Here is a 26,946-nt window from a genome sequence, read left to right on the forward strand (position 1 = left end):
TCAAAAACATGAAGGAACTTTAAACTGCTGAGAGCAGCTTATATGGGGTAGGCACTGCTGCGTCTACTTCTGCAAAAACACAAACTCCTCGAAGTGCATGCATTCTCCCTTCTCCCTGGCTGCTTGCCATCTCTTGCTCTCAACGTGTCTGCCTGAGCATAGGTGGGCAAATGACACCTCCCAGATCATTTCACATAGCTCCCAAAGAAAGAGAAATGGTTGGACTCTGAGCAGATCAATGAGTGCAGCATGCACATCTCTGAAGTTTTGCATCCCGTGGCTCATGACTACATTGCCATGTTGGTTGTGGCCAGAGAGATCATGGAGTTGGCCCACTCCTGGAACAGTCCTATGCAATCACTGTGTTGGACGGGACCTCAAGGTTCATTTGGTCCAACCCCGGCCAGAATACAGGAATGCTACTCCTACATCATCCCCATCCAGTGCCTACCCGGCCTACCCTTGAAAACCTCCCCTATTGCTTGGGCAGTCTATTCCATTGCCTCACTATTGCAACAGTAACAGAGCATTTCCTGAGATGTAATGCTTTGTGTCCTGTCCTCCACAAGGGAGAACAGTTTGCTGTCCCTCTTCTTGATGGCAGCTTTTCCAATATTTGAAGATTGCTGTCACGTTCCCCCTTAATACCCTTTTCTCCAAACTAAACATGCAAAGCTCTCAACCTTTCCTTCTATGCCTTGTGAACTGCTAGACAGCTATCAGCTTCAGTGCAGAGCGGACAGATAAGTAAAGATAGATATGGTTTTTGTCTGTAGTGTCCACCACAACAGTTAGACGGACAGGTTCTGGCCTCTCCCACAATTACAGGGCTGAAGAAGAGCGTGGGCGTGGGAAGTGTTTTGTGATCTTTTATTTCATGTTGACCCACATCTAGAAGGTCTAGAGCAATGTGAAAACTAAACTGCGGTGCTCCAATGACTCATGAAGATTTAGTCTCTGGATTAGTTTCAAGTTCTCACATCCACTCTGATCTAACTTTGACTAGACCTCTGAACCTCTTTTTTTTCCCAGCTATCAAACAGAAGCAGGGTTAAATCCCTATCCTGCAGGGCAGGGCTGAGGTTCACTGGAATATACCCTAATGGATTTGCTTTTGCAGATGTAAGTATAGCAGGGAGCAAAGAGCAGGAAGCCCTTGATAAACCCATTTAGGACTGTACCATGGAGGCAGGCCCAGGAAGGGAAAGGATCGCTGCCTCATGGCATGAGATCTTTCAAGAGGTGTAAGAAGTGATTCAAAGTGCTGCTGGAGCACTCATCTCATCGGGATCTACTCCAGGAGGAGCAAGTGTGAGAAGGAAGCAGTGAAGCATTATGTGGCAGGTCATCACCTAATGTGAATTGCCACAGCAATCCTGGAAGAATGGCAATTTACACCAGCTGAGGATTTGCCCCTTCACGTATTGCCTGTCTTGCTAGTTTGGAATCACCTACGTGCCCAAACTGCGGAGGAGGCAGGGGCTGGGGACCAGTAAGATGCAGAGCCAATAGAAATGACACTCCCTTCTCCATAAAAAATGTAAAATTTGACACACTAAAGCAACTAGTTTATTTTCAATGGATGCTTTCACCTTCTTTTTGGTTTTGAAAATGGGAACCATTGGTTTTTAATACTCTAGTTTTAATTTGAGGCATTCCCCACTTTTTGCCCATTTTTTGTTGTTACTTTTTCCTTACTTCTCTCTGTGAGGGAGAAGGGTGGGGGGGAGGTGGAATAAAAGGGGAAAATCTGGAAACTAAGAGTTGATTTCTTCTTTATTTTCAAAACCTGCAGCAAAAGGAAAGTGACAATTCAAAAGGAGGGGGGAGGAAAAGTTCAGGCTGAATACCTGTGCCCAAAAGCCTAGCCCTTTCCACACATCGTTTCATTTTGATTAAACTTACCTTTTGCCTTGAAAAAGTATTGGCCAAAAGAAATGGCTCTAACTGCATGGGAGAAGAGTCAGACTCTTGCAGCAAATGGGTTTGAGAGGTCAGAGGCCAGTTGATATGGGCATGGGCAGCCCAAACAGTGGCAATTCTGGAGTCTGAGTGCTTCCCTTTGCAGCTGCCCCGAGGCGTGTAAATGTGTACTCTGCTCGGGGGAAATCAATAGGTTGTGTGTGCCTGGTTTCACACTATCCCCTTTTGCTGTAAGAACGTCATTAGTCCACCGAGTCAGTGTGTCACACCATGAACCGCGGCATGCAAAGAAAGGGGGAGGGAGTTCTCAGAGCTGTCGATTCTGGGAGGGCCCTTACTAGAGATTCAGCGTATTCCAGGCTAAAAAGTGCTGTTTTTGTGGAAACAGAAGGGAAAAAAAACAATCAGAGGAACTATCTTCACTTTTGTTTTGTTTTTTTACTTGCCTTCCTCATTTGCAGAAGAGCTTCATGATTTCCCTGACATCAGAGTCCGCTTTTTCTTGTGAACTGAATTTGCACCAGCCAGGACATAGCATCTTCCGTTTGTGGAAATTAGCCCAATGCATTATTCAAATATGATTTGGGGACTCACGTACACAAGGAAGTAGCTACCCTACACTGGTATTTTTGTATGGACAGCTTTGTTCTGCACTAAAAGTGCTTTTGGATACTGTCACTTAGTCTACCTAGAAAGAACGTCGATACAGGGAGTAAATGTAACAACTGTTAGACTTCGAATTCACACCACACCTTATTTCATACTAGCTTGCCCATGTAAAGCAAGACATAGGACTAATTCCAGGAGCCACTTTTATACTCCGAGACCAGTGCACCATGTATAAGAAACAAAAGGGGAATCTCAGGAGAGAAAAAACTAGCCATAATCCCCTCTATAACTGAGCTGTTTCTAATGCTGTAACATGAGCACTCGGATGCAGAGACCTGCAGTACATCTCCAGGTGGTATACACGGGGAGCACACTCTCAGTGCCTTGGGGATGATGCCAAGATAGCGGATAAAGTTTCATAAGTGCTAAGAAGGCATTATTTTCCTCCATCAATTGTTCTTTTCCTCCTCCTCCCCTCCTTCATTATCTTTTTTTCTCCTTTTCTCTTCCCTTTTCTCTACTACACCAACCCCTGGATCTTCTGTGCTGGGTTCCCTCTTTCTGACAGAGTTCAGATTATAATCTAAATTCTCATCAGATCAGTATCTGAGTCTTTGGGTTTTTTGCAAAATCTGAACCACAGTTAACATGTGTGATTCCTAACACTGTCATCTCTATCGCCAAAATTTCTGGGGTATTTGCTGCCTTTTCACAAAGCTCCAGCTCCTGGAGTTGCATTAGTATGCGAGAACCTCAGCTTTTGTTACGCAGTGGCACATTTACAGCCCTTGACACATGGAAACAGGAACCGGCAGACAGTTCCCTTACTTCCCTTTATCATTGTTATATTTAATCCCATTTGACTTGATGATAACCTGAGATGTCTTTACAGTTTGGAGGCCTGGATCATTTTTGACTACTTAAAGGGCAGTACTGGGCTTAAAAAGAACAACTCTTGACTTCTGGAAGGAGATACCAGGACAGCACATCCTAGGAAACCCCACACACTGAAAGCCTCAGAGCTTCTCTTTCCTTCTGTGGATTATTCCCTTCCAGCACAGGGCCGAAATAGTCTTTAGGCTTTTCCATGGTGCACTGAAGAGGAAGCCTGGAGGAAAACAAGCTACATGCTAAGGTACAGAGCTAGAGAGTTATACATCCCCTATGAGAACAGAACATGGCTATCATCCCTGCTTGGTGAGGAAGGAGACTGTATTGGTCCGGACACTGGTTTATGAGCAAGGAGCTCAGGGCTCTAACTCCATGCTAGCCTACCAACCAGGTGTGCATCCAAAGGCAGGACATCCCATTGCTCCCTGCCTCAGTTTCCTCTATGTGCAAAATAAGGATGATACCTTCCAGTGTCACGAGATGGGGCTGGATTTGCTAAGTCTCTGTGCTCACGTAATATTCAAATGGAAAGAGCTCGAAAAATGGGATGTATTTCCATTTTACTTTCTGGTTGCCCAAGACGTGTGAAAATCCAGGGGGCAGCGGTCCCCAAAATCTCACTTTCAAGGACCAATGCTGTCCTAGTTGGCATGCTTCTCCTGGAATGGCAGCCCCATTAAGGCGTGCAAAGCATTGTGAAATGGCCGGAGGAAAGGGAGGAAGCTTCTCCGGCTCCAGGATCAGAACAAAGGTGGTGGCAAAGCATAAGGACACCAAAGTGTCCTTCTGGGTGGATGACTGCAAAGCTGTTGGGATGCTAAAGCCCCTAATTAGAGGGCTAGCCCACCAGCCTGTGCTGTTAGGGGCTTCCCACCTCACCCAATGGGACTGAGCTTTTTTCTCCTTCTCACGGGCACTCAGCATGGGGGCGGTGGTATGCTGTGATCTCTTCTGGGACCAGAAATGTCAGATCTAACTGGTGTGGAGTACTGGGGAGTTTGAGACTTGGCTCTGAACAACATGACTCCAGCTCAACTGTCGGGTAGCCCAAGAGACAATACCCGGCCACAACTGCGGTGCAGTCCCTAATCACGACTCTGTGAATTGGACCTTTTACTTGAAATTCAGTGGTTAGCAAAGCAGTTTCAGGGCCAATGTTTGTCCTGGAGTGTCACCTAGTGGTCATGCTCCGGAGACTGCAATTGTCTGTTAAAACAAGCACTGAGGCATTACTCAAAGGCTGCAAGAAGATTCATAGATATGGCTGGAAAACAATGCCTACCTCTTATCTGGTGCTTCAAAGGGCTTCACAAGGAAATCAGCATCATTGTGCCCATTTGCAGAAGAGGAAACTGAGGCACAGTGAGGAAAAGAGCTTGCTAAAGGTCACAGAGAGGGGTATATTAACACTCAGATCATTCAGGCTTTTCTGGATGAGGCCACTAGAGCAACCATAGTGGCCCGAACGTCTTATGGGGGGAGAGGTACTACAGTGTTATAGAGATCACAGTAACAGTCCCTTCAGGGAGGTAGTTAGAGCATACAGGGAATGGCAGCTGACTTACCTGCCCTCTGATCGGCAGTACTAGGGCACCTGCTCCAGGATCTGGAAACCCTCAGTGCTGATGGATTGGGAGCATTTATCTGCCTGTTCCTCCCTCTTCATTTGAGCATTTATCTCCACAATGGGACCTGGACACTTTGCACTCAGGGTTGGTCTTCACTGGCTGTATCTACGCAAGACGTTATGCGCAGTAGCTTGTTACCACTGTGCAGTAGTGTTGCTGGGCATGAATTGTGATGTGACACTGCTGTGCAGTAGTAATGAGCTACTGAGCAGTAAGCATCTCTAAGCAACTGTGCAGGGATGCTAACTTCATTATGCAAGTACTAAGTACCAACTGTGCAGTCAGCTTCTCATGTAGACATGACCACTGTGGAGTTAATTGGGGTGACTGCCATCCCAGCATGAGTCTCTAATTGAGGGGCAGAGACCTCCTTGCAAAGCCATGCTCAAGAGTGCCCACACGGGGGTATTGATTGGGCTACCTTAATTAGTAAGTGACTTTCCACTTGGAAGCAGGGAATAGGGAGATGGCAAGAAAATACAGGCCAGGAGGACCATGGGAAAGCGCTGGAGGGTTTTGAGTGACTTAGGCCTGCACCCATAGTACAGACTTATTGGGTTACCAATTGGAGTATTAGCACTAGCAGCACTCGGCCTCTGCACCCTGACAAGCTAACCCAGGTGCGCAGCCCCATCACACGTAACGCCTTTGTGTGTTGCAATACAGGATAAGGACAACAGTCAGATAAGAGCTTGCAATAACTTGGGAGTGAAGACAAGCCAATAGTCTTCACTTGCTTCTGGCAGCTACTGGGAGACACTGGAAGCTGTCTGCACGGCTTAGGCTTAACTCAGCTCGCCAACAGAACCTACCTGGAAGAAATGCCACTAAAATCAGAGCATCTTTTCTTTTGCACGATCCCTTCAGATACAAGGAGTAGAGGGAGCAGCCCAGAGCAAAGAGACAGGCTCTCTGCAGTGCTTGGAGGGGAAGGGGTCCTTAGAGGGGTTAGGCAGACTCATTGCATAGGGATCTCCTATGCACTTAGCATTGAACTGAGAAAGAGCCATGACAGGACTGGCTCTGCCTGGACAAGCAGCCTCATTTGCCCCAGTCACTGCCCCTAGAAGCCCTTTGCAACAGCCACTCCCCTGGCACTGAGGACTGTGCACGCGACCAGGTACTGTCAAGTCCCAATAAATGCTCTTTCATCAGCACCCCTAGAAATGCCAGTTCCTGGACATTCCTCCCCAGCCTCCAGCTGTTCCCCCCAGGACACGCAAATGCAATGTCAAATAGGCACCTAAGCAACAGAGATGCTAGATGACTCACTTACTCCAAGCCAAGGACAGCAATTACTCAATGCCACCTTCTGCAAGAAGCAGAATGATTAGCACCCCAGAGACTGAGCAGCTGGCACAGCTCAGCCTGCTCCACTTACTGCATGGGACAGTACTGAGACTTCCCACTAGATGCCAGGCAAAGCTTCAGAATTCATCAGCTGACGACAACACCATGTAAACAGGGAGCTGCCTGGCAGGCCCAGGCAGAGGGGGGACTCTGCATGTCCTCACATGCTCATCCACTTACGGCTGCTTAACATGCCTTGCCACGCGTGCTGAGTTGCCTTCTGGCTCCCTCTGCCCTTTGAACTGCAAATTTTTATTAACCTTTTGCAATCTCTTGGAAGGCAGAGGGATGAAATCCTTGCTGCCCTCTAGAATGGGCATCATCAGGCACCTGGCTGGCTCTGCATGAACAAGACTTCATTAAACAGCAGCTAAGGTTTTTCTCAAAGCAGCAATCTGCACATGGATTCACCACAGACATCTCCTAGGGGATGAAATGGGATGTGGGCCTGTGGGCTCATGTCTTGTATCAGGCACCATTCGGCGATTACGCAGGGTTTTCCAAAGGTGGGGACAGGTCCCAGCATTCCTTGGGCAGGGGGTCCGTCCCGATGATCTTGTGAGGTCCCTTCCAGCCCTAACGTCTATGAAATCTAGTTTCCCAGATGGGGAAGCTGAAGCGCAGGGACTGGAAGGGACTCGCTGTAAGTCACCCAGTGAATAGCTGGGATCGAACATGGTTCTCCTGGCTCCCAGACCACTGCTCTGCTCACCGGGCCACGCTGTGCAAACTGATGCTACAACTGCACTCTCCTCATCCAGTGTTTTGGGCAGAGTGAGGGCTGGATCCTCATCGAGTGCCAATCATTACAGCTACATCCTGATCAATAGAACTGCATTGATTTACACCTGTTGAGGATCTGGCCCCTAGCACCTACAGCAGTCCCAGAGACCCTGTTTCAACCCTTCCTTTGCACTGTGCAGCCATAGGGCTGCACCCAAGCCATGAAAGGGGGGCGCCGATTCTGCCCAGTTGAGAGAAAATGGGATCAGAAGGGTTTTGAAAGCAGGCTTGTATCTGCACAAAGGCACCACTAAGCAAGGGCAGTCAGGACAACATCACAGAGACACAGATCAAATCAACTGTATGTGAAAGCTGCGGCTGAATTCCACCCCCTGCCTTCATTTCATCTTCTCAAGTGTGTCAGCTTGACTGGCGATAGAGAGACCTTTGCAGAGCTGTCATCCTCATTATCCGCACTAGGCTCGGTTGGCTTTTGCTGTTGTGGCTTATTGAAGGATTGATAGAGTTTTCTCCAAAGCTCTGTTTTTGTCCCAGGCCCCTGGTTATTTATCCCGTTGGCTGGCGGGGTCATGGATTTTAGCGCATCATGGCCAGTGATCACATCTCAGCAGAGATACCTCATTTCTCTTCCTCTGTCTCCACTGATTCTGCTAATGAGATCCTGGATTTGGCACTGTGCTTCCTCGAATGAGATGACTGCCCACAACGTCTGGAGGAACTTGCTCAAAACGAGTGTTCGAGGTCTGGTTTCTTTCTCGGGTCAATTTTTACAGAACAGCTTTCACTGCTGTCATAAAGACACTTACAGGATCAAAGATTTCTATCCTGGATCAAATAAATCAAATGATTCTCAATGGTCTTCTGTGTTTTATTGCTTGGGGAGTGTTGCTATCATCTTTTATTCTTTGTCTTTGCAGTAGCACCTGGGAACCCAGTTCGTGGGCTGGATACTGTTGTGGTAGCTGCTGTAACAAACCAGATGAAGGCAAAGTTCATACCCTGGAGATCTTAGGATCATCTGTTTTCTAAGGCCAGGTGGAAGACTAAACCCTTTTGGAAGGTCTCCGAGTTTAAATCAGCTCATAAAACTACAAAGTGACAAAAATGTGCCTGCTGAGTTTCCAGGTGTCCGTGAGACTAGCCAACATGTTTGCCCCCAGCCTGGATTTCCCCCTCCTCCTCCATTACTAGATAAAAGCATCCATGTGGATTTGAAAGGGTTTCTGACGGTACCCAGGCAGACAAAGTTCTTTGGGTAAATGTGATATCTTTTATGAGACCAACTAAATAGTTGGAAAAATTGTTCTTTGCAAGCTTTCGGGCACAAACGCCCTTCTTCAGGCACCGGGAGAGTCTGCTGTTGTTTTGTGGTCTCCTGGGTGGAATAGAAGCCAAGATGCAAAATGCAGGTCTGTGAAAATGCAAATGCGTGGCATTGAGGATCAGAGGCCAAGAGAGACGATAGGTGTGAGGCAAGTAGGTGGGGCTGGGGAAAGCGGGAATGTTAACAGGTGATGGACTGTAGCTGGTAAAATGTAGAGAGGTTGCCTGAGGTTATCAGATGGCAGGCAGGTTGTCCTCAGGGTGCATTTGGCTGCAGGTTTAGGGCCCATTGGGTGCATCTGCACGAGACACTACTGAGCAGTCATTGCTCATTTATATAAGCAAGTACTAAATAAATACGCAGTCACCGGAGCTACTGTGCAGTAGCAACAGTGAACGTCTTTTAAGCGCCGCTACTGTACAGTAGCCTAATACTTCTGCATGCTAGCATCTCAGCATGGTTTTTGCCACACAACACTACTGTGCAGTAGTATGGGGCTACTGTGCAGTCAGCATCTCGTGGAGACGTGCTTGGGCTGATGAAGTCCTTGATCCCGATGCCTCCTCTTGAGCCGTGAAGTCAGTTTTCCTCAAGGTTAGCATCCCCTTAAAGGGTCCTGGTTTATAGAGCCAGGGTGCTCAGCCTGTTCTGAAAGCCAGGCCCATTTTTTGGATTATCTCATGCAGGATCCCAGAAATTGTCCCAAGTCCCTGGGTCTCTTTGAAGGTTTGCAGCTTAAGTTCTGGCTTTTAATTTTTCTAGGTAGGGAAGAGGAGCCAGAGAGATTACATTTTGGGACTTGTATACAGTGCTGCTACTCGGTCATTGAATAACCCTGATTAAAAAGCTCTTCCTCACTGTAGCCAAACTACGGGGACTTTTATTTTCTGTGTGTTCTGCCTTTAAAAACTCAAAGCATTGTTTCTGTTCCCTGTCTCACGCACATGCACGCGCATAATTTTATTTTACTTTTTTCTCCGATCCCTTTTCCTTGGACAAAAAAAAGCTGACTGAAGCATTGAAAATAGCATTAAAAATATACGCTTTGATCACCCTACAAGGGTCAATTGCTTTGTCATTTAAAATGACAAAAAAAGCCAGCACAGTTGAAAATAAATGAAAACAGCCAAAGAGGTAAATGATTTCTGAGTCAAAACAATACCAGAGAGGGGTAAAAAGGCACTTTTATTCTGGCATGGCGTTCACAGGTGGGATTTAGGTAAAACGCAATGATTATTGTTATAATGATGCTATGCAAAACCATACAAAAAGGAAACTCTCTAATGACTTTATTCCTTTCTGCCGTTTCTAGTCTGAAGCTGGACGTGGGAACTAGTTTCCACAGCAGATGTTATTGCTGAGAAATAATGGCATTTTAATTGGGTTCCAATCTTGGCAAAGCCTAGGGGAGGATATAACCTTTCAGCAATGAAAAAAGGGGAAGCAACATTGCCTGTTGCATCTGGTGAAGGAAAAATATACCATTGGGGAAAGGGAAGGGGTTCAGTTGAACACATTTATAAGTTGCTATTCTCCACCCTCCCCCTCACTTGAAAAATATTAATGAAAATGGGAAAAAATGTTGAAAACTGTAGTGGAAAAATCTCAATCTTTCATCAAAAATACAAATAAATAAAACTCTGAAAACCACATTTTTTCCAGATGAAAATAGACTGAAGCTCTTTTAAAAATAGCCAAAAATGTCCAATGCTTTGGTGTTCGGAAAAGAAAAACAACTTTCTACAGCCTCAAATGTGTGGCCTCTGGGCTGTCTACCATGCTCGCCAGCTCGCCCCACCCCAGCCCCAACCTGTACTTTGATAGTTATCATTTTAATAGGGTACAATTTTTCATCTGGATTTCTTTGCACCACAAATGCAACTTGGTGTTGACCGATTTATTTTTTTTAACAAATTCATAGTGATTTGGGCAAATTGTTTTGCTTAGAAAGAACAAAGAGAAAATCCCTTAGAAGTCAAAATATTTCAGTTTTCCACCTAGCAATACCAACATTACCTTTCCAAATTGACTTCACTTATATCAAAACAAGCAGCTTCTTAGCTCAGGTATTCATATAGCTCAATGTGTTGGAGAGATGCAATTATGAGCAGCAATGCTTTATGCAAATATTTAAATATCAGTGGGATATTGTTGTACAGAACCTCTCCCAGACCCTGTCTGGGAGCAGAGCTTGAATAAAGAAGGCTCTAGACAGGTAGATCTAAACCAGGGGCGGGCAATTCTTTCGGGTGGAGGGCCGCTTATCGAGTTTTGGCAAGCTGGCAAGGGTTGCATTTCCCTCTTCAATGCAGGGAAGCAGGAACAGCCCCACAATCCCAGGGGCTAGGCAGGATTTCTGGTTGGGGAGGGCTGGGTAGGCCTTGCTGCTGGGTCCTGCTGCCAGCTTCACCTGGGTACTACTGCTCCTGGTTCCTGTCATCTTTGACAGGCAGCCAGGAGCAAATAAATACTAATTTTCTACATTTTTAGGGGCCCTGCAGGCCAGATAGAATGGCCTGGATCTGGGCCCCGGGCCATATTTTGCCCACCCCTGATCTAAACCTAGCTCTGATACTGATTTACTGCCTTACCACTGGCAACGCACTTTCCTGTTTGGTGTGTCAACTTTCCCTGGTGCAATACAATGTTCCTTTGCAATCCATGTATTGAAAGCACCAGTGAATATAAAAAAATGAATGCCTGCCCCAAGATTTTGGTTTCTTTATTTGAATAACAAAATTCCTAACTGGCAATTTGACTGTATCTATGAGTGTATCATTGTGGATTCATTGATTAGGGTCTTGAACCAAAGCAGCATCTTTCTGGTGACTCCACTGGGATCTGGATTTAGCTCCTGCCTCATGGTTAAAGGAAGCCATAAATTATAGAAGAAAAGAAATGTTTTGAAATCAGCTTTCATTTAGACTAAAATAAGGATATACATTGCATCTTTCTAAAAAAATGAACTGAGTTTGCTTCTTGCTCGTTCCAGTGTAAATCAAGAGCTCAGTTTCCCTTCACCCTCAATATCAATTAGCAAAAGCCCCATCACACCCGATATCCCCTCATCCCTGGTATAAATCAGGAGTAGCACCATGAGACCCGCTCCTTCTCTTAACCACTCTGGTATAGATGAGGACTCACTTTATTCAGGTCATTGGAGCTCCAACAACATGTAAGAATGAAGAGAGAGTCAGACTGCATACATTTACTGTAAAATAACTCTCCTTTGAGTCATCTCCCTGGGAATGTGTCCTTTGTCCAAGATAGTAGTAAGAGACATTTCAATGTGAATATCCATCACTACTCACAAGGCAACTCTGCTTGAAAATAGTAAATGGTGCAGCTGGGAAAAAAAGCAGATAGGCCTGAAATGTTCTTTCCTGCAGTCTTCATGTCACAAAGAGAAAAGTGTTTCTGAACTTTTGGAAGAGGCTAAGTCCCAGTGCAGAGCCAATGCAGCAATCAGAGTGTTGTTCAGATCCTTCCCCTCTTTTTTAATAAGAGAGCGCAGTGAAATGAGTTCATTTTGTCTCACCGGATGGTTTGTTTTGCAAGATCATTGCTCTTTTCCCCTTGCTGTGAAACTCTGGTTATAGCAGCTATTGATTTGTTTTCCTTGAATTCTTTATTGCTTTTCTTTTAGCCCTGCATGAAAGTGAAAAGGCCGAGAGCCTAGATTCATTGAGCCAGAAGTGCCTTAAAGTTTGGAGGCTTCACTAAACTACGCAGAAACATCACACAGATCTTGCCAGCTGCAGGATGTGTGTTGGTGGGACAAGCTGCCCTTTAAGCTTATGTGTGTCAACCCTGTTCCTAGCATAGGTAAGGGTAGACCAGGGGTGGGCAAAATGCGGCCCGTGGGCCAGATGCTGCCCACCAGGCCATTCTATCCAGCCTGCAGGGCCCCTAAAAAATTTAGAAAATTAATATTTCTCTGCCCCTGGCTGCCTGTCATGTGGCCCTCGATGGCTTGCCAAAATGCAGTAAGCGGCCCTCCACCCGAAATAATTGCCTGCCCGTGGGGTAGACATTAGGCTGCTCTAACTTATGCTGTCTGGCACCAGCTCTTTAAGCATGCTGACATCAAGGCTGAGCAGGACCAGGTGGTGATAACATTGGTGCATTGGTTATGTACCAGATAGCAGGTCCCACATGCCAATTTGGTTGCTGAACAGTCAGATAATACCACCATTTGCTCAATACAAACCCTGGGTAACAAAAGGTGGAAGGCTCCATATTCCATTACAATGCCCGCGTGCTACACATTCTCCTTATGTTCACTGTTTGCCTCATTCAATTATGCAGAGTGTACTTATTCAGGCAGAAAAAACAGCTGATGAAGAGAGTCCAGTGCGTAAGGTAATATTCAGTCCCACCGGCCTGGCATTCTACTGTTTCATTCATGCCATAGCCAACCTGCTATTTAGGGTGTTAGAAGGGAGCCAAGACCCAGAGTTCCTTCCATCAGATCCTATTTGCTTGAATTTAGACCTTGGAAGCAAAGTTGAGCAGTACAGACAATGGAGTGCTGGGTCTAACCCAAGACACAGGAAAAGAAGGATAGGGTTTTACCTGGTCAGTGGAGCTGGGAAGCCTCTGCAAGTTCCCCTATGCAGTGATATGCACTACGTCGCCTGCCTTGCCTTTGTATGCACTACATGACTGGAAAAAGGCACCTGAATGGTTGGGGGTGTCTTCAGTGTTGCGTTGGACAGTCAAGGGCATTGTAATGCTGTTTATAATGTACAAGAAGGCCTTGAAGCTGCCATGTGCACAGTGTCCATGTGAGGCTAGAAATGGTGAAGAGGATGGGGAACAGTGGAGGTTCCTGAATCTTCATGAGTGCAGAATGGGGGTATGACCCTGACTTGTAAAGCACTGTGAGATGAGCAGCTTTGTTGCTCCTCTGACACACCCACATGCAAGCAGGAGTAGATTTGCTGCTGCTTTGTGGAGCAAACAGGATGGTTGAGTTAACAGCCCCCACAGTCAAGAACAAGATTATTAAAAGTGTTCAGCACTTGAGTCTTTCTGCAAATCCCTGCCCTGGTGCAGTACCTATGCGCCTATTCCACCAGAGCAGAACAATAAGGCCACCCTCAAATGAGCATCATGCTTGATTGATCTCAAAGACACATGCTCCATTTTTCTTAAATTCCTCTGTTGCTTCCAGCCCACCATGGCAGCAAGGAACTCTGGGCATTGCAATCTAATGCAGTTAATTGCAGCTCACCCGCCAGTTCCCTGCACTGTGACGCAGCTCCGGGGACCCTACAAACATCCACAATAGGCATCTACTCATCTCACTCATAGCTCCCTTCAGCGGTGGAAATTAAATAGGCAGAAATGGTATGTCTGTTTTTGCCCTTGAGTTACTTTCATCGAACCAGCACTGCAACGGTTGTGAGTAGCAGCAGCAACAATGCAGACACTGGGATGTGTAATGGCAAGGTGCATTATTAATAGCACCTCAAGTCCTTTGTCACAAGACCAGAAAGGAAGAGCACAGTGCAGGCCAACTGCAAGGTGTCTCGGGACCAGAGGAAATCTATTTTTGCAGAAAAAGTTCAGCTGGGCGCTAAGAGGGCAGCTGTGCTGGGAGCAGCTTTGTCTGCTCACCCAGTTAATCACCGCATGCTTTCTAGTGGTGCAATGCTGAGCACACCCCAATCTACACAGTGCATCAGGTTCCCAGATTTTATGCCTACAGATCTGACAACTGTGGCTGAGCAGAAAAATGTTAGCAGACTCCTCTCTACACAGACTGCAGGGCCTCAATCTGCTGCAGATCCACTGGCTAACCTGCATGGACTGCAGTTAATACCAACCCCAGCTGTGCTGCAAATACGCCCAGCTCCACACACACGACTGCCAATTCATTTGCAGCAGTGCAGTGATTACCTGCTATTCTTTATAGCAGTGATTCTCAGCCAGGGTACAGTAGCATCCTGTGGTGCTGTGAGACCAAGTGTGCCAAGGGGAACTATGCAGTGTGAGCATTGTTAAGTGCACAAACACAATTGACAAGATAAACCCAGGGCTTTAAATATGGAATCGACCATGTCAAAAACATTATAACCTGTTGTGGTCTCTCTAAGTTCTTTGCAACAGAAGAATTGCTTTAGTGTTTTTTCTGTAGTCAAAAAATGGGTGAAAACTAAAAGCTTGCGTTGTCCAAGGAAGACTGAGTCTTAAAATTTTGAGAACCCCCGCTTTACAGTGTTTCACGGTAAAGGGATGCCATTGGTGTCCCTCAGAGGGCCCTTTCTCTGTGCTTTCTGTTTGTTTCTTTGTTGGTTTGGGGGTTTTTTTCCCCTCCTCCATTAGACAGGTTCCTGAAGTGTCTGTCTTCACCAAGGACTGTTTTGAAGTCAAAGGCAATGTTCTGTGCAATTGATTTTTTCTTCAGGAAATGCTGAAGTCGACACTGGAATTTTTTTGCATAAATTAACTGAAACTTAGAGATGAGTGAAATTTCCTGACACGCAGTTCATTAGGAAGAAAATGCCATTTCATGGTGAACGGAACGAGTCACGGATGTGTGTCAGATTTAGCAATGGTTTTGTTGGTTTAAAGGGATCAGGATTTTATCCAAAGATCCCCAGTACTGGCTCTTCGTGTAACCCTTCTTCAAGCCCTAGTTACCCCATCTGCACAATAGGAGTAGAGATAGATAACTGCCTCACAAGGTAGGGGCTTGTGAAGCACATACCACCTGTCAGGCAGGGAAATGAGATGACTGCAGCAGCTCTTGTGGCAGTGCTCTTATGCCCCTTTCTGTAGATGGGCAGCCGTGCACCGGTGCTGCCTCTGCTCCAGCCCATCAGAGTAGCTGGGAGCCTCAAGGCAGAGAGCTGGTAGCAGATTATTCTGCAGAGCAAAGGGACTGCAATGTCTGTCATTGCCTGCAGGACACAGCGGCACTAAGGCTAAGTATAGACAGGCAAAAAAACCAGAGACCGAATCGATTCAATCTTCTCAGGTTATTCTAAGCTGTGTAGATTGAACCAGCAAGCAAATGAACAGACATGCACTTTTGATTCCAGAAATGCAACAGGAGGCTTGCAATGGCCCAGGCCAGAAGGGGGTGCTAGAGCACGTCTCTCTGTGGCTACAACAGACAGCTTGGACTAAGGCTAGCATGCCCACCCTGCAAGGGAGGGTTTGTGAGGGAGGTGCAAAGTGTCTTGGGATGCTGGGGGACTGTGAGTTAACTTGAATATGGAGGGGGGACCTGAGACAGATGTTCAATAAACTGATTTAACCTAAATCAGTTAAGTCTGATACTATATCCATCCAGGTATGTCTTAAACTGGTTTTGGCCATTTTGAAAGTGGTTTATATGCACTGAACTTTTGTTGTGTTAAGGAGCTGAACCAATTTCCGATCACTTATACCAGTTTACATGTAATTTCTGTCCCTAACCTAAAGGGAAAGGGCGTCTGTCACCATTCCCTATTATATCTGCTTGGGACTGGGCTCAAGATGGGTAAGGCTGAGAAACTCCTGGTTCATGCTCATTTTCTTACTTATGATTCCCATAAAACATTCCTACCACTATCATCCTGAATCAGCAGCAATCATCCTGGCTACACAAGCCAGGTTAATATGGGCCAATTAACATTTCTTAAACCGAACTACAGTAAGATCCATGTGCTTGAATTTGATGAGGGAAAAAGGCTGGAAAACATGCCCGCAGACTCTCTCTGACTCCCCAACATCACTTCCTTCTGGCTTTGACACTACAAGCAACAGAATTTCACTGGCACAGCCATTCTGGAGCAGGAGCATAAAATAGCTGGGGAGTCAGATCACGCGTGCACACACACATGCACACACACTGGAATCGGGAAGCCCAGCTCTGCTTTCACTTGACCTGGTGTGGATCAGGAGTAACTCCATTAGGCCTGATTCTCTTTTCACTCACTGCCCAAATCAGGAGTACCTTTCATTTCAAACACTGGAGTGACTGTGGTATAAAGCCTTCCCAAGCAAGATCAGACTTGGCGCCTACCTGTATTAAGAGAAAGCATCTCAAATAGGTGACCAGTCTCACAGGTGACTGAAGACTGTGAATCTGGTGGTGGGTAAGAAGATGGGGAGGTAACAGCAGTGGCGTACACCTCTGGGTTCCCGAGTTGCACCAGTTCAGCAACTCTGGCACCTGCTACAATTAGCTGCTCACAGGATGCATGCAGCCTCAAGGCAACCACTCGGACAGCCATGGTCTAGTAGATCAGACACTGGTCCGGATTTCAGGAGACCCAAATTCTAGTTCTGCCTCTACAACTAACCTGATGGACGACCCCAAACTAGTTGCTTCATCTCTTTCTGCTTGTGCTTACGTGTCTGTGGAATACTAATGCTTATTGCTTACTTCATGTCTAACACACTTTGAGATGTACAGCTGAGAAGAGCTAGGTATCAGCGGTGCTATCTTGCATCAGTTAGGAAATGAGTTTAGATTTCTAAGTTGAGAAGTAAAATGCCAAACAGCTGAGCATCGGATAATAAAATAGACCAGCGGACATGGGAGAGAGATAAGAAAGATTGTGTTTATTTGAACAGCCACAGGAAACTGGAGACTGAAAAATGCCTAGAAAAAATCCAATTTTGTTTAAAAAAATGACAACGTGTTGACATTTTATACCTCGTTTGTCAAACCCCGACTGGCGCCATACTGTCCCGTCAAGTTCATGATCTGTTATTGTTTTGGGGCTTATCACGAGAACACCCCCCATTGGTCTTGTTCAAAGATTGCATGCTGCCATTCCCTGTAATCACGCTGGTAAGTAGTCTTTCCACCTCCCCTGGTAGAATCTGTTTCTCTTCATTTTCTGTCTCCCTGTGGTAGAAATAGTTGAAGTTTGAGACAATGACTGGAACAGGAAGTGCAATAGTTAATACCCCTGCAATAGCACACAGAGTCCCCACGATCTTCCCTCCTGGGGTGGTAGGGCACATGTCACCATAGCCAACAGTTGTCATGGTGACCACAGCCCACCAGAACCCATCAGGGATGCTGGAGAAATGAGACTGTGGCTCGTCCACTTCTGCAAAGTAGATGGCGCTGGAGAAGAGGATGACTCCAATGAAGAGAAAGAAGATGAGCAAGCCCAGCTCCTGCATGCTGGCTTTGAGGGTCTGTCCCAAGATCTGCAGCCCCTTGGAGTGCCGGGAAAGCTTGAAGATACGGAAGACCCTGACCAGCCGAATGATCCTTAGGATGGCGAGGGACATGTTCTGCTGACCGTTGAGTTCGCTATGCTGGATCAGCTCAGTGATAACAGTCACAAAGTAGGGGATGATGGAGACAACATCGATGATATTCATGATGTTCCTGAAGAACTCAGACTTGCTGGGGCAGACGATGAACCTGACAAAGAGCTCAAAGGAGAACCAGATGATGCAGGTAGTCTCTATGATGAAGAAGGGGTCTGTAAAGGTGCTAGGGACCAGCATGGCTTTGGTCATGTTGCTAGTGACCTCTTTGGTGGCCTTAAATTCCCTTTCTTCTCGGAACTCAGGCAAAGTCTCCACGCAGAAGATGATGATGGAGATGACAATCACCAGCACGGAGACCAATGCCACACCTCTGGCAGCACTGGAACTCTCCGGGTACTCGAACAGCAGCCAGAACTGCCTGTGAAAGTCATTGGTGGGCAGGAGAGTCTCGGGGTCTTTGATAAATCCTTCGTCTTCCCTGAACTGGTCCATAGCTTCATTGCCCAGTTCGTAGAAGGTGATCTCATCAGCAAAGACATCTATTGGGACATTGGCTGGGCGCCGGATTTTCCCCCCTGACTGGTAATAGTACAGTATGCCATCAAAACTAGGCCTATTCCTGTCAAAGAAATACTCATTTCTCATGGAGTCAAAATAATGCATCCTCTTCTCTGGGTCTCCCAGCAGGGTCTCGGGGAACTGATTGAGAGTTTTAAGTTGCGTCTCAAACCTTAATCCAGCGATGTTTATGATGACTCTCTGGTCACCTTCATCCATATCCACCCGTTCTGCACCCAGGTGCTCACTGAATTCAGCAGAAAACTTGGAGAAAATGGTTTCATTGTTGGCATTCTCGCTATTGATGAGGATTCTCCAGTTGGACAGGAGGCTGGCACAGCTGGGGCGTCCCTTCTGCGATTGGCTAGCTGAGATAAGGTCGTTTGAATAACAGGGATCTTCCACTATCTCATCGGCATTGTCAAAACTGACTAGCGCTACCTCCATCTCCTTCCAACTGGGCACGTCCATCATACAGTAATCAGATTAGCAGGATAAATCCCCGGGTCAGATACCAGCAGCTTGTGTCTTTCCCACGCTATGATGATCTGAAAGCAAACACACACAGAGACAGAGATGAATTGTGTGTGTGTGCTTATGATGCTTGCTTTCTTGCAAAGAATTAAATAGATCAGTGTCCATGCAACCTTTACTTTTTTTAACCAAATATCAGTTGCACTTAGGGATGATATTTCATGCTTCTGTTATCTCTGTCGGTCAACGCTTCTGCAGACTGTTTTTACATACATTCATTATTGCAATTAAACCTTCCAACACACATTAAAGTATCCAAGGGTAAAGGGTGATGATGCAGCAGAGCTTAGAATAGAACTTGGGTGTCCTGGCAGGAAATGCCCTCCCAAGCTTGCAATATCATAGTCCCTCTGAAACCTGGATTTCAAATTGCTTTGCACACGCAATCACAATAACAAAGCTTCACAAATTGCAGCACACAAGGTTAGAGTGATGCAGTGGTAGAACCTGAAAAGGAGCTCATGAGTCCTGACTGACTGCTTGAACCAAGAAAGACATGGGGACAGAGCCCGGTCCTGCTGAAGGCAACGGGCAGGGGTTGGTTCCTAAGCCAGAAATAGACATTGCCGAATGAAGCAGATCAGCTGTGCCAGGATGCATTGCAACACACGTGATTTGCTTCACCGGGCAAAACATGCCACCCCTTGTCCTGCTATTGATGGTATGGGACAAGGGGGGGTGATGTGTTTTCCTGGGGTATGAGGGGTCTAGTCCTGAAAAACCCAAGAATTCCTGAGCCAGGATCAGGCACCACACCCTGACAGTCCTGCTCATCTTCTCCACTCACCCAGACCTGGGTGGAAAACCTGTGGGTGGATTTGTCCCCAGTTACCCAAACAGGGCCCTGGGTACCCCAAGGGTGGGTCTGAGTAAGCATGGAGACCTAGACTTTCCCTGCTCACCTAGACCCGTCCGTGGGATCTCCGAATTGGGTCTGAGTAAGTGGGGAAACCCTGCTTCTCCGCTTATCCAGACCTGCCTTGGAGTTATCCGGGGCTGGTCTGGGTAACTGGCTCTTGGCATAAAGATTGCCCAGGGTGTCTCTCTGTGAATGGGGAAATCCATCTCCCTGGGGTGGCTGGAGAGTAAAGGCAGCTCAGCCTATCTGCACTCTCCCACCACAGAGCTAACAAATGTCCACTGCAATAAAGCAGCAGAATTTATGACTACTTTTTGTTGCACCATTGATTTTCCTCTGATATGACCAACAAAAGGTAGGGACATCTATATGCTCGCCATTTGTGCCACCATAAACATTTTTATGGCAGTACACATGGGTCACCAGGCAGCATCTATTTCTACCCTTTGTCTCTCATTTGAGCTGATGTTGGGCCTGCCACAGGGAAAGACTGGGAGCTGCTCCTACAGGGCATTGACAAAACCAGATAGGGATGAGAACTACCATAGAATAGTAGGGCTGGCAGCGACCTCTGAAAGCCATCTAGTCCAAGCCCCTGCCTAAGGCAGGATCATCCCTATTCAAACCATCCCATTCAAGGGCTTGACTAATGGCTAACCTATACTGAAACTGCAGAGTCAGCCCTGTCACACAACCACAAAGCATAACATCCTCACCTGCCACAGGTAAAACAGAGGGATAATGGTGGGCAGTGCCCTGCTGCTACAAGGATTGTTAAAGTATACTTGAGCGATCCAAGAAGGCTATACCTTCTACTGCAGAGCATGCATTCGCAGTAGTGGAAGGAGCAGGAAAAGAGAGCACGCGAGCGAGTGAGCAAGCTAAATCCTACTTCACCTTCATGTGCTTATGTGGCACTTTTGTAGCTGTATGACTTCAATTTGTGACACTTAACATAGTTTGGGTTTGTTCTGTTTGGACCCAGAACTGCACTTGCTCTGTGCTTGCTTTCTGAACATGCTCGGAAGACTTCAGTGAGCTCCGGCCCAGAGCCTTTGCTGTCAGCATGCACATATATGATTACTGATTTACACCAGTAGTTCTCAGCCTTTTTAGACTCAAGGCATGCCTCCTTCAACTCAAGGCTCCCCTTGGAAAATGCCAACTCTTACTTTTCACTTGGTTTTTTGACTACAGAACAATATTAGAGCAATTTTTCCATTGAAAGGAACCCAGACAGACCACAGCAGGGGAGCCTGGTTTTAACTCTCTATATATAGGGTCCTATTTGAAATCTCTGGGTTTAATCTTGTGAACTGTGTTTGGACACCTAACAGTGCTAACATTACGTGGCACCCTGTCGCACCCTTGAAAGGATCTCAAGGCAACCCAGGATGCCATGACGCTCTGGCTGAGAATCCCTGATTTACACAGTTACCATAAAATTAAAGAACTCCCTGCCCGGCTCACTGTAGTTAAACCAGTTGGAGGCCAACCTTTTTGGCAGGAGTGCCACAAATTAGCTCCATCCCCCCACCAAGTGCCACTCTGATCCGCTTCCCCTGCCTGAGCTCCTGCTCCCTAATGATCTGCTGCTCTGCTTTCTGCTTCCTCCCCTGTGCTCCCTATGCCAGCTGATGCTCTACTTTGTGATTCCAGCCTTACCTGACTCCTTGTGGGCATATTTAAACATGCAATTAGTGCAGCTGAATAAACGCTGCCACAATTTGGGCTGGGGTTTTTTGCTCCCAGGTGCAGTGTTTACACATGTTCCTGGGACTGCGGCATGTTGAGCTATGGTGGCACAGGCATGGCTGGCAACGAGCCTGGGGGGGGTCAACCTGCCTGCCTGGGGCTGTTTTGCAGTGGCTCAATATGCTGCAGAGAGGCTCAGCAGGGCATGAGGGTACCATAGTGAGGGACTAGTGTGGCATATTAAATACCTCTGCCATAGGATAGTACTATCCTACAGTGGGGTTAATTAGTGCACTCCAGTCTAATAGCACTGCATGTGTAGATGGCGAAGCTTTATTGGAGAGCAAATTAGTCAAGACTGCAGTAAAGTGCCCCCGTGTTGCTTGTCCCCCCCCCGATGTGCTGCGTGCCACACAAAGAGGCTGCCTGTGGCATACACACGACAGGTTAGCCACACTGCTCTAAACAAACAGACCTGGCCAGGGCGCCTGTACACATGATGATGTACACGTGACGAAAAGTGATGAGAAATTGCCATTTGTCTAACAGAATGGTGTCACTATGTACATGTGCACAATTTTTTTTCATGTAAAAAGATTTTTGACCATGGCAACTTAGACCACCTCCAATGTATTTTAGTTTGGTTGTGCAAATTGTCCCAATGCGGACAAAAAAAAAATCTGTCACGTGTACATGTCACACAACTCCTGCTGCCTCCCTATGATGCCTCGGGAATGGGCTGGCTTGCCCATGGGGCAATGTGAGAAGGTGGCTGGAGGGTGGCTGGGTGTGCTGGTGGCTGGAGAAGGTGGTGGGGATGGTGCATGGGGTGCCAGGCTCGCAGAAGCTCAGGCTTGGCTACGTGCACCGTCCCCGCCACCTTCTCCAGCCACCAGCACACTCAGCTGCCCTCCTGCCACCTTCCTGCACTGACCCAAGGGCAAGCCAGCCCATTCCTGGGCAGTCCCAGTTGGCATGGACAGTGCATGGGGTGCTGGACCCCCGCCGTGCCTGAGCTTCCTCGAGCGTGCTTGGGCTTCCAGCACCCCATGCACAGCTGGATTAGACCAGGTGCTGCCTGTGAGCTGGGGCACCACCCATGCAACTAGCCCCGGATGCCCAGGTGGCCCTGAGGACTGCCCAGGTGGGCTGCTAGTGGGTGGGTGCCACCACCAGAGGGAAAGTCTGAGGCCCCCACAGCTCAGGGCCCACCGGCAGCTCACTCCCCAGCTGTGGGAGAAGTGGGCAGTCTTCACGATTAAAAAAAATTAAAAATCAGGCCCCTTGCCATTTTTTCTTTTCTTTTTTTTTCTTTCCAGTGAAGCCTGCCCATGGGGGGGGGGGGCAGGGGGTGTCAGTGTGTGCTGTCACTGCTCCATAACAGTGACGGAAGCCCCTCATTGAAACGGTGGGTTTTTAATCCTCACAATTAAAAACCCACCAATTAAAAACCTACTGTTTTCAATTTGGGGGAACTAAACCCCCCTCCCATGTACAAATGCTTGCAATTATCAGGCACTCAAGTAACCTGGCAACTTTATCACATTCTGCCACAATTCACTTCCATTTCAGCGGCTCAAAGAAACGCACTAAGTGCTTGTATGTCTTAAAGAATACTTATGTGCACATCTCCGTTGAGCTATTCATACAGTCTCTTCCCTTTAGTTTATTCTCTGCTGTATCATTAATTTGCAGATAAAGTCACAGAGGAGCTCAGGGACCATATAAAATGATGGAACTAATAAAGATAGGTGAATACAAATTAGAAGTAATTGGAGTGAATCTTCTCTGATACATTCAGGATCATTTGCTAAAGCTGGATGAAAACTTTTTAGAGGAAAATTTTCCATTGGGGGAAAAAAAAAGCCATTTTTTTAAATAAATGGAAACTTTCTGAGGAGGTGTGTCAATTAGACAAAATTTTGTTTTGATTAACAGATCAAAATGATGCACTTAGAGGATGCAAAGTGAAAGTGCTCCATTCGGATAGTACCAGTATTATCTGAATGGAGCCGTTTCATTTTTCATTTTGAAAGGACAAATTGTAAAATGTATTTCAGATTATATTATGCATTCTCATCGGTCATAAAGTAAGAGTCCAAATGAAAGCTTCATTCTTTGAAAGAAAACATTTCAATAGACTGAAATGATTTGCTTTTTTCTTGAAAATTCTGTTTTGTGGGAAACGTTTGAAATTCTGGCTTCCGCTCCCATTTGAACCACGTTTCAAGATCATAATAATTGCTTGCCCAAATGAAATTCCAATTTCTGCACAGCTTTACTCTCTGTCTTTAAATACTTTATACCTATAATAGCTCAATAAGGAAAGAAAGCGTTATGATCTGCATTTTACAGACGGGAGAACTGTGGCCTTGAGCAGTCCGTATCCTCAATGTTACATAAAGGTATAACTCTCGCTGTTGTAATGCATTTGGCACCTAAACAGCTTTGAAGCGCTCCGCCTAGGAGCCTTGACTCAGATCACTTAGGAAGGCGGTGGCAGAGCAAGTCAGGGCCTGACCCCATGCGGTGCTGAGAGCTCTTCATTCCCACTGACTGCAAGAAGAGCTGAAAAAGCAGGCTCTTTGCACAAGCCCAAAACAAAAAAACTTTGGGAGTCCGAGTGTTTTCCTCTGTGATTCTTTTCTGAAGAAACATTTTAATTAAAATATGAAAGATGTTCATATGCACTGAAGTATTCTGGGGATAGGAGAATATTCCTCTCTTCTCTGAGTGACCCTCAGATGAAAGTGGTTGTCCTGTATTATTTATCATATGCTATGAATATGAACCAAGGGAAAAGAAAGACAGGAGGCCAGTGATTAACAGGGAAGAGGATCATCCACAGGACACTGGAAAAGAGCAGGAAGAAGTATGTTGTCCACCTTCAGCTTCCTCTGTGCAAAAATGAAGTTTATTTCTTACCTATGGGGACTTTTTTACCATCTTAAATTTTCCCTGAGCCTAAGGAAGGGCGTGTGTGCCTGAAAGCTTGGAGAAAAAGAATTTTTTTTGCAATTTCTTAGTTGGTCTCATAAAAGGCATCACCTCTGAACCAAGAAGAGTGTGTGCACCTAAAAGATTGGAGAAAAAGATTTTTTTTTTTTGCAGTTTCTTAGCTGGTGTAATAAAAGGTATCACCTCTGAACCAAGAAGGGCATGTGTACCTGAAAGCTTGGAGAAAGATATATTTTTTTGTGATTTCTGAGTTGGTTTAATAAAAAGGTATCACCTCTGAACCAAGAGTTGTAGAGTTTTGCATTTCTTTTTGTCCAGAACAAGACACAAATGTGTTGGGGAGCAAGTGGGGTCAACATACCAATCTGGTCCAATGGAGAAAAGAAGATGATGGCTACAAAATTGGCCCTTTTCAACTCAACTATAGACACGCTCTTCCTGGGAAAGCACTTTACTGCAAAAAATCCATGCCTAGGACAGTGGGAGTTGAAGCGTACCGTGGATGATGACGTCCACTGCAGGGCTCGATTCAAATCCATGCTTCACCTTTAGACAGCTAGGCTGAAGAAGCTGTTGAGCAGCAAAATATTTCTTCTGTTGGCTATGATTCACCCTTTTTAGACAGCACTTTGGAGTTCGTTTTTAAAGGGAAACAAAGGATAGTAGAGCAGCTGCTGACTCAGAGGCTTCTAACTAAGGAAGCCTTGATCTGTTTGAAAGTGTAAGTGGGGAAAGCATTAACCCCTTCAGCTCCATAGGGTCCTTGGCAACTTAGAAAATGTCAAGTTAATCATTGGAAAAAAGCAAGAATAGGATCCAAGTCATCTGGCTTCGATATTCAGCTTGGATCTCGGCTCAGGTTGGGCCTAGATCTAATGTTTGTTGACTGACTGTCTTCATTTTTGTCATGATATACACAACTTTCAAGTGACTCAGGGCACACAGAGCAGGATTATGGGAGCCACGCTCAAATAATGCTGTTTTACGTGCTGCTTTCTTGCTTTGGGCTATGTGGTCTCATTAGATCTCATAACACATAGTGCAGAGGCAGAAAAAGCCAGTTAGATGCTACAGGAAGTACGGCTGCTGTGTCAAAAGGCATAAGTCTGTGCTCTGAGACACTGCTCATGGGCTAAACGTCTAATTGATGCTTTTGTTGCTTTGTGGAACCAAAAAAAAAAAAAGAAAGAAAGAAAGAAAAAAAATTGCTATGGATTGACCCCAAATAAATGTATTTTGAATCTTTTTTTGGTGAATTTAAATATAACCCCACCACTCTATCGGTTTGGATGAAGTATTTCAAACAGAACTGAGACGTTTTGTTTTGTGTACAAGCCTTCTGGTAGGCACGAGGGTTTTTTAAAAGAAAAAAAACACCCTGAAGAGAAACCCTAGAAGAGATTATTTTGAATTCCAAAAACCCGTGTTTCATTTTTAAAATGCTGCAAATGATCATTTAGGAACAGGGGTTAAATGAATTTATTTGGCAAGTTCATGTTTTGGTTGAACTGGATTTGCATTTTTTTGGTGAACAAGTTGCAGCTGAAAGATTTGACCTGGCTCCACCCAGGGCAGTGTGAAGATGGGCTCTTTTGTAGGAAATGCTGCCATTTGGAGGATTGAAGTGTTATTTGCATGCCTAATAATATTTTGAGGCCCTGAGCCAGGGATTGTACCTGTAGGGTGTTAGGTGCTGTACATATGAAAAGACAGCCCTTGTACTAAAGGCTTGTTGCTGCAAGAACAAACCAAGACCCTGCCTCCGTGTGGGAGCCATCATTCATACATCAGGGCAATCAAGCTATTCTCTTCCTCCTCCTCGCCTTTGTCACAGACAGGACTCCCAAAGGGGAGTCATCTCTGCCCTTCTTTCTCTTTGGCATGTCTTTGGGCAGCAATAGTGGTGGATTTAATCAGCAACTGCTGCAAGTTGGCCCTGCTTTGAGCAGGGGGTGGCCTGAGGTCCCTGCCAACCCTCATTTTCTATGATTCGATGAAAAGTGAGAGATCAGGGTGCTGCAGAGAGCAGCAGCACTCAGTTTAGGCTGGAAATCAACCTCATTTGGGGTATGTGAGAGGGGAGAGACTGGTAAGGAGTTGCCTCTGTCTGCATAGGAGAGGTCAGATGGGGATGGTCATAACTGAACTGGCTGGATAGGCATCTGGCTGGGGTCATCTCACCCCAACGCTCTTTCCTGCCCAGGCAGGGGGTCGGACTCGACGGTCTGTTGAGATCCCTTCCGACCCTACATCTATGAATCTGTGAATCTGGGCAGGGCTACAGTTGGCCCTGCCTTTTGCGACAGAAGTGATAAATAAATACCCCCTTTCCACAGAAACCCTGCCACCATTTGCAGGCAGAAAAGTAAAGCAATAATGCACTGCTCAACACCACTCCAAAACATGAAATGATATTTGGAAACTACTTTGCATTGTTTTCTTTTTTTCTTTTTCTTTTTTAGAGCTAGGGAATAACAATACTTGTTGAAAGACACCAAAGCACAACTGGAAACGTATAGGAACAGCGTCAAAAATATTTTTTTCTTCTCTCAAGAGTACAATTTGTGGTGCAGCTGCTCTCTGTTCCTCCAGAATTCACCTCCCAAATGCATTCGGTATCTGGTACCATTGGTATCTCACTGTAT

At 46.1% G+C, this 26,946-nt stretch overlaps 1 protein-coding gene across 3 annotated transcripts in view; it reads right to left on the reverse strand.

The window, feature by feature from the left end:
- Positions 1-17,007: 17,007 nt before the first annotated feature.
- Positions 17,008-26,946, reverse strand: part of KCNA10 (potassium voltage-gated channel subfamily A member 10) — a 36,679-nt gene continuing 26,740 nt past the window's right edge. For all 3 annotated transcript variants that reach the window (XM_019492462.2, XM_059717283.1, XM_059717284.1), the window contains one exon: positions 17,008-18,803. In XM_019492462.2, coding sequence (XP_019348007.1) covers positions 17,167-18,729 — 1,563 coding nt within the window. In that variant the 5' untranslated portion in view covers positions 18,730-18,803 and the 3' untranslated portion in view covers positions 17,008-17,166. The remainder of the gene's footprint in view (positions 18,804-26,946) is intronic.

Source organism: Alligator mississippiensis, chromosome 14 (assembly GCF_030867095.1).
Source record: "Alligator mississippiensis isolate rAllMis1 chromosome 14, rAllMis1, whole genome shotgun sequence".
Classification (NCBI taxonomy): domain Eukaryota; kingdom Metazoa; phylum Chordata; order Crocodylia; family Alligatoridae; genus Alligator; species Alligator mississippiensis.